Source organism: Geotrypetes seraphini, chromosome 8 (genome assembly GCF_902459505.1).
Source record: "Geotrypetes seraphini chromosome 8, aGeoSer1.1, whole genome shotgun sequence".
NCBI lineage: Eukaryota > Metazoa > Chordata > Amphibia > Gymnophiona > Dermophiidae > Geotrypetes > Geotrypetes seraphini.
The window spans coordinates 73763862-73775920 of NC_047091.1; the positions used below are offsets into that span (position 1 = coordinate 73763862).

The 12059-nt window shown below is 42.8% G+C and overlaps 1 protein-coding gene across 6 annotated transcripts in view; it reads right to left on the reverse strand.

The window, feature by feature from the left end:
* MAP4K2 (mitogen-activated protein kinase kinase kinase kinase 2) overlaps positions 1–12059 on the reverse strand; it is a 166674-nt gene that overhangs the window by 12178 nt on the left and 142437 nt on the right. For 4 of the 6 annotated variants that reach the window (XM_033957390.1, XM_033957389.1, XM_033957391.1 and 1 more), the window contains 5 exons: positions 10958–11029; positions 10792–10878; positions 10637–10707; positions 9678–9733; positions 8274–8315 (listed from right to left, as the gene is read on the reverse strand). In XM_033957390.1, the coding sequence (XP_033813281.1) occupies positions 8274–8315; positions 9678–9733; positions 10637–10707; positions 10792–10878; positions 10958–11029 (328 nt within the window). The remainder of the gene's footprint in view (positions 1–8273; positions 8316–9677; positions 9734–10636; positions 10708–10791; positions 10879–10957; positions 11030–12059) is intronic. The other 2 variants (XM_033957394.1, XM_033957392.1) reach the window with 1 other exon arrangement.

The window sequence follows — 12059 nt, forward strand, 5'->3', positions numbered from 1 at the left end:
CGAGTGAAGACAGCTGGTTTCTTCAACCAGTCTGCTTATCTGCTATCCTGACCTCAGTGACCTGGGTGTTGCCAAAACGAAGAACAAAGGACAGTAAAACCAGGTTGACCAGGTGTCCGAATGAAGACAGCTGGTTTCTGCAACCAGTCTGCTTATCTGCTATCCTGACCTCAGTGACCTGAGTGTTGCCAAAACAAAGAACAAAGGACAGTAAAACCAGGTTGACCAGGTGTCCGAGTGAAGACAGCTGGTTTCTGCAACAAGTCTGCTTATCTGCTATCCTGACCTCAGTGACCTGGGTGTTGCCAAAACAAAGAACAGAAGAAGGACGCTGGTTACTGCAGGATCTGCTTGGATAACTATGAACTCAGCAGTTTTCACCATATATAAGAACGGGACTTTGCCCCTAACATTAGAATCCAAGACGTTGCAACCATGGGACAGTCTCCTTTGGTCCACCCACCTATCAATTGCAGGGATTCCCAATTGTGAAGGATGGTAGTTGCCTGGGATTCTTATGTGGTACCTTCGATAAGGTACCACATGAGCGGTTGCTCAAGAAGCTATGGAATCACGGGGTGCGAGGGGAGGTCCACCGATGGATCAAAAACTGGCTGGCAGACAGGAAGCAGAGGGTTGGTGTAAAGGGCCACTACTCGGACTGGCAAGGGGTCACGAGCGGGGTTCCTCAAGGGTCAGTGCTGGGACCGCTCCTGTTTAACATATTCATTGACGACCTGGAGGCGGGAACAAAATGCGAGGTCATCAAATTCGCAGATGACACCAAACTATTCAGCAAGGTTGAAACCACGGTAGACTGCAAGAATCTCCAAAGGGATCTTACGACATTGGAAGAATGGGCGAAAAAGTGGCAAATGAGCTTCAATGTAGGGAAATGCAAGGTCATGCATATAGGGAGAAGGAACCCGATGTTCACTTACAAAATGGGGGGATCAATGCTAGGGGTCAGTAACCTTGAAAGAGACCTGGGAGTGATGGTAGACACAACACTGAAGGCGTCGGCACAATGCGCCACAGCCTCGAGGAAAGCAAATCAAATGTTAGGTATCATTAAGAAGGGTATCTCGACCAGAACGAAGGAAGTCATCCTGCCACTGTACCGGGCTATGGTGCGCCCGCACCTGGAATACTGTGTACAGTACTGGTCACCGTACCTCAAAAAGGACATGGCAATGCTTGAGGGAGTCCAGAGAAGAGCAACTAAACTGATTAAGGGTATGGAAAACCTTACATACACTGACAGACTGAAGAAGCTGGGGTTGTTCTCCCTGGAAAAGCGGAGACTCAGAGGAGATATGATAGAGACCTTCAAGATCCTGAGGGGCATCGAAAAGGTTGACAAGGATAGATTTTTCAATTTGAAAGAAACCACAAGAACAAGGGGTCACTCGATGAAATTGAAGGGGGACAGGTTTAAAACAAACGCAAGGAAATTCTTCTTCACACAGAGGGTGGTGGACACATGGAACACCCTTCCGGAGGCCGTAATAAGAAATAGCACAGTACAGGGTTTCAAGGATGACCTGGATAGGTTCCTGGAGGACAAAGGGATTGAGGGGTACAGATAAGAGCAGTGGAAAGTTTAGAGATAAGTGTTGAGGTAGGCATAAAATTAGTCAAGGACCGCAGATCAGGCAATATGCCTAATGGGCCACCGCGTGAGCGGACCGCCGGGCTAGATGGACCTCTGGTCTGCCCCGGCGGAGGCGACTACTTATGTACTTATGTACTTATATATATTAAAGGGTTATTGTCTATGCTTTTATATTGTCTGTGTGCTTTTCTGAGTGTCACTGATCATCCCATCTGACAGAAATAAGTGGCGGAACATATTGGTACCAGAAGTGGGGTGATCAATGTGGTCAGAAAAGCTACGCAGAAAACAAGGGGATGAGGAGCAGGCTCCCAATCAGTGTTCCCTCTAAGCGGGCGGGTGTTGTGAGCAAACTTTTTTCACTGTGAGCTAAAAATATCGGGCGCCAGCAAGTTATGAGCCAAATAAATATGTTGCTTTCTACCACAGAACTTCCTTACGTTTGTATGGAATCTATCCCCTTTCAACTTTAGAGAGTGCCCTCTCGTTCTCCCTGCCTTAGCTACTAAGTCTATTCCCTTCAGTACCTTGAATGTTTCTATCATGTCCCCTCTCAATCTCCTCTGCTCAAGGGAGAAGAGGCCCAGTTTCTCTAATCTTTCGCTGTACGGCAACTCCTCCAGCCCCTTAACCATTTTAGTTGCTCTTCTCTGGATCCTTTCGAGTAGTACCGTGTCCTTCTTAAAGTACCAGTGCTGGACGCAGTACTCCAGGTGAGGGCGTACCATGGCCCGGTACAGCAGCATGATAACCTTCTCTGTCTCTTCAGTCCAGCATCTGCCCCTTCCATTCACTGTCTGTCTTTCCCTGCCATCTCTCCTCCTGCCCCCCCCACCCCCCAATTTGGTCTAGCATCCATCATCTTCCTTCTGTTCCCCACATGGTCTGGCATCTCTATCCTTCCCTCCCCCCTGTGGTTTTTAGCATATCTCTCTTCTCATTTCCTCCACTCAGATCTGATCATTCTCTGCTCTCTCTTCCCTTTTCTTCTCTGGTCTTCCTTCTCTATTTTCTGCCTCCATCTAAATTAAATTCTTTCTTACTATTTAGTCCCGTTTCCCTCTTTTCACTGTGTCTACACACAGCTTGTCACCCCTTTCCCTCACCCCTCCATTATCTTACTATTTTCTTCCCCCTTTATTTATCTCCTCCTTCCATCCAGTATGTGTTCTTTCCCCACTTCCATTCAGCATCTGCTCTCCCTTCTCAACTGACATCCATCTGCCTTCTGCTCTCTCTCCCTTCTTCTCACTTCCATCATCTGTCCCCTTCTCTCTCTCTCTCATCTCCTCCATTCCATCATCTGCCCCTTCTCTCTCTCTCTCTCTCTCCCCCCCCCCAACTTCTATCATCTGCCCCCCTTCCCCTCACCTTTGTGGGTCACTTTCTTTCCCCTGAGGGTGGCTCATGTCACAGGGGAAGCTTTGGCCGAGCAGAACCGCTTGATTGACAGTGGAACTTACTTGATTGATGTCGATGCTGGGGCCCGTTGCCGTTTGAAGGAAAAAAAAAAAGGTGGAAAAAAGGAACCTGTAAAGGCGAGAGGAAGGGAAACCTCCAGGACAGCTGCTTTTTGCCCTCCTTCAGCGGCCCAAGAGTTCAGACCAGCAGCGGCAGCTGTGTATGCTTTTAACTTCGGCACAGAGCTGCCCCTAATCAATAGTTTAGCGCGGTTTCATGAGGCAGCCTCGGGGCCTTTGATAGCCGGCCCGCTTCGATGATGCGATGTGGGCCGGCCTAGCAAAGGCCCCGAGGCTGCCTTATGAAACCGCGCTAAACTATTGATTAGGGGCAGCTCTGTGCCGAAGTTAAAAGCATACACAGCTGCCGCTGCTGGTCTGGAGGTGCGGAGACAAGGCAGGAGGCAAACGCGGTGGAAGGCAGGAGTCCCGGCGAAGGCAGGAGTCCCGGCACAGCGACTGCAACAGGAAGTTGCAAGTCAGCTGACGCCGGCCTTTCGTTGCGGCGGGGACCGAATCCTTCGCGGACCGGCAAGATTTTGTTTGCGGACCGGCGGTTGAAGAACTGTGCTCTACACTGTGTGCGCTGTGACGAGAAACTTGTGCGCTGCGAGGTAATATTTTGTGCGCCAGCGCACCCCAGCGCAGCTTAGCGGGAACACTGCTCCCAATCCCTCCATTCCGGGTTGGAATGACTGTATAGGTAAATTAATGGCCACTGAGTGGTCTGTAGAAGCAGGATTATGTGAATCCTGTACTTTTGGAAGTGGGGATCCACATGAATTATGTGCCTCCTTATAAAAGGTGAAAATCTCAAAAGGAAAAGAGCAAGAAGGAATTTCTAGACAAGGATGGATGATTTTGTCAGCATGGAGGAATTTGCATGAAGCTAAACATGAGTTACAATTGAAATTAGGAGAGCTGGAAAAGAAAATGTGTAATCAACAGCATGTCATTACAATGCTACAATGTCAGAATAAGTTGTTAATGGATAAGGTAGACACCTATCAAAATGTAACAGAAAAGGCAGCTGTGCGATGTGCACGATATAAATACAAGAAACGGAGGCGGAAAGTGAGTTACAGAAAAGTTAAAATCTTAATTTATCATCTGCTGGATGATTGGAATCCAAACAAACGGGATGGGGATATTTGGGATTCAAATTCTAATAACAGTGAGGAGGATATATGTGTTGAAGGAGAGCAGGCAGAAAGTTTAGAAGCGAAGCCTGTGAGGAAACAATGATTACAGGGAAATCTGCAGAGAGGAGAAAATCTGACTAGAAATAATGTTATGGAGGATGTTACTTAACAGGAAGTCATGGATATGATGGCATGCTTTACAAAGCAGCCTGGGGAACCACTAATACAGGGGTGTCCAATGTCGGTCCTCGAGGGCCGCAGTCCAGTCGGATTTTCAGGATTTCCCCAATGAATATACATGAGGTCTATTTGCATGCACTGCTTTCATTGTATGCTAATAGATCTCATGCATATTCATTGGGGAAATCCTGAAAACCCGACTGGATTGCGGCCCTCGAGGACCGACATTGGACACCCCTGCACTAATACAATGGGTGATTAGGGTGCAGGAGCTGGGCGCAGCAGGGATTATGTTGGATGCCACAGATGCCCCTAAATTTGTTCAAATTAGTCAAGAAGTAGCAGTACAAAATTCGTTGCAGGAGGATCCTTATCCTGCAAAATATGCCCAATGGTCTTTATTAGAGATAATTTGTAGGGGTGTCACGAGGCGATATCCACTTGAATCTGATTGGCCCTCAAATGATAAAATTTGGTATACATTAAAAGATGCTCAAATGAGAATTAAGGAGGAGGCTATGAAGGTAGCCTTAGTAATAGGTCACGCTGACACATATATGTCATTACCTTTTACAGTGTCCATGAGAAATAAAATTATCAAGTATGCTGCATCGGCATACAAACAGGTAATGATAACTTTTTTGATCAATCAAATAGACAGGACTATTTTGGAAGCCTTAGAAGCGGTCCGACAGTTAGGAGATCGGGGGGACTGGGGACCTCAAAATACTTTTGATAAAAAGAGAAAAGGACAATCCAATTCAAACAGGGCTAATCGGGTGTCTCGGAGGAATATGTTTTTGGCATTAATAAAAGATGGTGTAAAGAGGGAAGAAATAGATGGGAAAGATACAGGGACGTTATGGGAAATGTACAAAAGTAGAGGACTGGGAAAGAAATCTATGTCTCAAGCACAAGTGAACAAAGGAGAGAGGGAGGATATTTTGGTGCCAACGGCTCCTCCTGAGGAAACTGCTTCCATTCTTTATCCTGATTTAAAAGGGTGGAAGTGTTGGGAGGATCAATGATGTGAATGCCAAGCCTCAGTATTTGCCTGGACCAAATTAGAACAGCGTCCGCATGTAGAGATAAATATTTATTGGAAATCTGGGGAGCAAAAGGTACAAGCTGTAGTGGACACTGGGGTGGAGGAATATAAATATCAAGATTGGGGGGAGAATTATACAAGCGGTACAGGAAAAAAAAAAAAAAAAAGATTTAAACATTGGACAATAACCAATTCGGGAATATACTGTATTGATCAATGAGATTCCTTAAAATATAATAGGGATGGATATCCTAAAAGGGTTAACATTACAGCTTTCCGATGGAATCTATAGTTTTGATAAATTGCCAGACATTCCTACGATCTCCACTAAAATTGTAAACATGAACCAATGCATTTTTTACTATTCCTATAGTGGAGCAATGTCCAGAACAATTTGCATTCACTTGGCAAGGGAGGCAATATACATCTACCAGACTACCACAAGAATACTTACATAGTCCCACTTTCTATCACAAGATTATAGCAGAACATTTAGATAATTATACCTTACATGCAGGAGTAGAACTATCACACTATATTGACTAAGTGGGCAAAAGGATGCCGAGAGGTGATAGAGAAAGTTAAACAGAAGATTGTAAACTTACCTTCTCCCCAAAGAAAAAAAAAAAAACACAAAACAAACAAACTCAGTAGGTTGGACAATAAAAGAGTAGAAATATTGCTAAGTGACCTTTATAATGTATAAAGTTTTGTTAGATAGTATAAGGACATTGTACTCCAAGTGATTTTGCAAATGTGTCTTTTACCTCAAACTCTAACATTGTGAACCACTGTACCTTTACTTAAACCTCTCTTGTATGTTTTATAGATTAAAACGTCCCTACTTGCATTCTCTTATGATTGTGTGACAGAGCTTGGAAATGGAAGAAGATAGAAAGGAGACCAGCTTTCTATAGAGCAATTAACTTAAGTTTCTATCTCTCTTTCTTTTAGAAGCTTAGCATCCAGACATGGTCATTAGAACCAATTTCACTGTGCCATATTTAAAATACTTCCAGCACTGTGACCTGATAGTGGGAATCCAATGGATACCAAATTTGTGTATGACTCTTTTGATTAATAGTGTGCTTATTTACAGATTAAATTCAACCCTGAATCATTGCCGATGGAAGAAAGCATGCTGGAGCTCTGTGTTTGTCTGTTTTTGTTATGTGTTGTCTGTTTTAGCTTATGGGGTACCCCAATAAACATCGCACATTGGCCATTTTCAGAGTTTTTCCACCCCTTCTATTAGTCCAAATGGTACCATATCCCTTTCCAAAAAAAGATTCCCCCACATACAAGAAAGTTTCTTATGAAAACCATGCTCACAATGATTTTATGCTATGGCTCATACAGCCCAATTATAATTTAGTTAGGGGTTATATTATAAGAGGATATCTGAAGAGAATAAATTAGAAAGCTTTATACCTGGTAAAATGGTGCTCATTGGTATTTGATATTTGCTAAATAAAATAAAAAATGGTCTCTCTTTATTTAACTTACCAGGTATAAACAGTGCAGTGCACATCTCTGACATAAGTTATTTTGGTATTACCATCAGTACGTGTTTATGGTCTCTCTTAAGTGACATAATAATTATGTCCAGAACATAAAAAGGTGTATTTTCTGAATGTCCTATTGAATACCTTTAAGTGCATTAGTGTTGTTTCTCTTATCTCAAACAAATACTACCTTACACACAAGTATTGTGTCACATGTTATCACATTCTGTACATAAAGTGGTTTTTCTCCTTTTTCTTATCTTCTCTTTTATCACTAGGGGTGTTTATTGTAACTAAAGCATTGAAGCTAAACAGTCATGATGAAATATTTTCCTTGGAAAATCACGTACTGGGAAATGTTATTCCATATAGACTTTCATCCCTTTGTGATAGAATTGGTCAGCTCTGCTCTCTTATTCTTATGATTTGGCTAACATGCTGGGTTAAGAGAAAATTTCACCAGATCGAGAAGATGATGACATGCAACCAGACATACAGTGCCGTGCCATGACGCTATTATGTGGCACCGACTTGGGAATAGAAGTGAGCCTATATCCTGCCGCTTCACATTAGGGCTGGTCTCTGGGGGTGGTGCACTTGACTCTTACGTGAGTGAAGGCATGTGAGTGGCATAGCAAGCCTATTGAAACTGGAGCATAGCCAGACCCTAACCTAAGCTGCTAAGAAAAACGGGATACCAGATAACTGCAGTGATCGATGGTGAATATGAAGCTACCCTAAATGTATGTAAGCCATGTGTAAGAGCACAAATATAATATTAATAAGATTATTAATTTCCATGATTCCCTATACGTGATACTTTCAAGTAAAATGCCTATTTAGCAAGAAATATTAGAGAATGCAAGAATACCAGGTTTAGAACTTAAGGAAATAATTTATGATGGAAAATTAATTTTCCTATTTTACCTAAATATAGAACCTGAGGTATAGTAAATACTATTGTTTCTGAAATACTGGCTGGCAAACAAGCATATTTTGGCTCCAGAGTAGCAGATGTATTTAGATGGGAAGGTGAATGGGTGCCAAATACTGTACATAATCATGAACTAACACTACGATATGATCAGTTAATGTTACATGTCGTCAATGATAACTGTGTTTTGTTTTTTATACCACAAAGAATTAACTTTATCTCATTGATTTAAAACCACACCCTTAGATAGAAAATGGTGTAATTTTGATATGAAACAATGTGTCCTTTTATGGTGATGCCTTTGACATTGGGACCTCAATTAGGGTTTCCCACTTATCATGGGCAACAAATAGATGAACAGAATAAAACAAAGGTGTCATACAACATACCTACAATTTGTGCCAATGGACCTTTCCACCGCAAGGTTATACCTTTATACAAGAAATATCACATAAATATGTTTGTATTGCTAGCAGTACTGTTGAACTTGTGATTCCTGCTATTCAAGCTCCCTTTTCAGTATATTTATATCAAATGTAAATATTAATCTTTCTTTTACCGATGTACTTACTCCAATTATTTTATTGCCATCTGTAAAGAAAACCATGCAAAATATAGCAATCCTAAATAAAGCAAATCAGCAACGTAACCTTACCTTGCTATAGCATAAAATACAAATATTAACTTGCATTCAGTGGCAGATCACATTGAAGCTACCACTGCACATCATTGGTGGGATGCTTTTACTAGATGGTGTGTTACGGCATGAAAGGTGTTTCTTCATTCCTTACTCTATATTTGTTTAGCTATGCTAATGTTAACATTTCTTAATTGTGGGTTTACCTATTGTGTATACAAACGGACACTCTCTCCTTATATTTGGATGACTTCTTATTCGGAGGTGCAGACTTGAGGATCCAGGGGTGGACTGTTATGCCTATGGCCAGGGGGTAACTGAAACTCAGCATACTACGTGATATGTCTCCTCAAGTCTGCTTATCTGCTATCCTGACCTCAGTGACCTGGGTGTTGCCAAAACAAAGAACAAAGGACAGTAAAACCAGGTTGACCAGGTGTCCGAGTGAAGACAGCTGGTTTCTGCAACCAGTCTGCTTATCTGCTATCCTGACCTCAGTGACCTGGGTGTTGCCAAAACAAAGAACAAAGGACAGTAAAACCAGGTTGACCAGGTGTCCGAGTGAAGACAGCTGGTTTCTGCAACAAGTCTGCTTATCTGCTATCCTGACCTCAGTGACCTGGGTGTTGCCAAAACAAAGAACAGAAGAAGGACGCTGGTTACTGCAGGATCTGCTCGGATAACTATGAACTCAGCAGTTTTCACCATATATAAGAACGGGACTTTGCCCCTAACATTAGAATCCAAGACGTTGCAACCATGGGACAGTCTCCTTTGGTCCACCCACCTATCAATTGCAGGGATTCCCAATTGTGAAGGATGGTAGTTGCCTGGGATTCTTATATTCATATATATATATATATATATATATATATATATATATATATATATATATATATATATATATATATATTAAAGGGTTATTGTCTATGCTTTTATATTGTCTGTGTGCTTTTCTGAGTGTCACTGATCATCCCATCTGACAAAAATAAGTGGCGGAACACCATGTTTGTCCTTCACCCCTCCATTTAATCTTTCTTTGTGACAAAGCGTAGCCACTGAGGCCATGTGATTCCTCCAATGCAGTGTTACTTTCTTTGACAACAGTTCTATCACACAAACACAACTGCTACCTGCATAGAGGTAGCCCTATCACCTGTTAGATCCCAGAACCCGGAACACCCTGGATTCATCTGTGATTTCCTGCGTTACCTGCAAAATCAAAACAAAGTGAAAAGAGACAAGGGGCAGGGTTTAGCATTCCAACTTCTAATCGATTTCATTATTAGATCTTTAACCTACCTCAGCACAAAAGCTCTAGGTGGCATACCCTAAAATAGCTATAAGGAGAAATTAGATCTTACTTGCTAATTTTCTTTCATTAAGTTTCTCCACACCATTCCCAATGCAATATAAACCTAGTTATGAACTTGCCCAGACTACCAAAATGCAGGCTGTTGGTAGTGACGCCGCCTCTTGTATTGTCCTGCTCTGCAATTTCCATATAAAGTCACATGCCAGCCTTGGCAGATGAATAAATGTGGTTTTCTTCAGCACCAGCCCTTCTCTTCCACGGCAAGTCCGCTCCCTTGTTTAAAGACACTAGACTACAAGTTCCAGAGTGCACGCATCCAGCGATGATTTGCCACCAGATCACTGACCAGAACCTTTCTTTAACTCAATTCCTTATCCCTATTACAGATGAAATGGAAGGAGAACCACCAACAGTATCTTGTCTTTATTTTGAGATAATTACTATTGACCACACCCTATTAAGGAAGCCAAGACTAGGCATCATCCCAAGCTAATGTGGCATCAAATCCATGCCTCAGCCTGTAAGTTTTTTCAAAGATATTAAAGGGACAAGTAGGGTCAACTTATGGTCACAAACTATTCTATCCCCAGTCTGGCCTTTTTTAAACTGAATTTTCAAATAAACTGTGAATCAAACCAAGAAACTACATTGTATCACTTTATAGATTTCATACTTGGTCAGCCTCAAGCCATATCTTCAGAACAATGTCCAAAGATTTTAAAGAAAAGTCAGGAGCGGTTGAATTATGCTCTTTGTTCCATTTTCAAAGCTGCAGCAAGCACAAAATGTCTGAATCTTACCTCATTACCCTCAATGCTGCGGCCCTGCATCCCATGCTTCCAGAAGGCCAGCACGCTGTCCTGAAGGCACACTGTAAAGAGCAGAGGAAGACAACCCGGTTTTAGATCAGAGGGAGAGAGGTACAAGCAGTTTGGGTAGGGGAATTAAGTCATACCAACAGTGTTGATTTGGAAGCTAAAGGTGAGCTCAGGAGCCAGGCTCTGCTTTGAAACTCCTTGTAGGTCCACCATCTTCACGTATTCTACAAAGAAAATGAGAAATCATCATTTAACTGCACTGGGTGCTGGCAGAGCCAGTTGACAACCACCACATTGACTTACGCTCAAAAGAAACCAGGATTGTGTCCCTGTCCATCTGGATCACATGTTGTGCTGTAGCTTTGGTGGCATCACCTACAAGAAAAGTACCAATAGCAACTGTCACACACAAGCACACCTTGATAAGTTGCCTATATATGGAGAAATTAGGCTCTTACCTGCTAATTTTCCTTCTTTTAGTCCCTGCAGACCAGCATAGAATGGATGGGTCTACACTCCTCTTCCAGTAGGTGGAGACTGAGACATTGGCGTTTGGCTGCAGTACAAGTGGGCAGTGCAGTCCCATCTACAATCAGTCTGATAAATAGCCAAGCAGAATCTAACTAGGCTGAAAACACCAAAACAAACCAATTCCACTCTCACATGGAGAAGACAAAGAAATTGTCCAGATTGGACCAGGAAAAACTGTTGGATACTGATTAGAACAAGAACCTTCCCCAAAACGTCCCCACAGTTCGCCAGCTTAACCAGATGAATCAAATGTTGCTGCTCTTACTATTCTCCCCAAAAGCCAAGATAAAAATATACCACAGAAAACACCATACTCTTCGCAAAAACAACAACAAACACGACAGGGCGGGGTCTGTGCAGGTCTGGAGGGACTAAAAGAAAGAAAATTAGCAGGTAAGAACCTAATTTCTCCTTCTTTAGCATCCCTCCAGACTAAGCAGTACCCATCATGGGTAGGACCCCCAAAGGGTCGTCACAAGCAGAAACTCCCCGAACACCACATCCTGACGCACCTGAAATTCCACCCATTAGTGACAAACAAAGGAATTGAGCGAAGACCAAACCGCCACTATACCGATATGCACTGGAAGCACAAGCAAACTCTCAGGTCAAGAGGCCACCTGACCTCAAGTGGAATGAGCTCTGAGAAAATCCGGAACAGGTTTCTTCTAGAGAAGATATGCTGATACCATAGCCTTCTTGATAGAGCGCGCAATTGTAGCTTTAGAAGCACCATCACCATTACGAGGACCCGCCAAAAGAATAAAAAGACGATCCAACTGCCAGAACTCCTGGCAGTCTGCTGCTGCTCCTGCTTAAGGGGGGAGGGTTAGACGGAAAGGCCTGCATATTCCCCCAGCTTCCCTGCTCTTAC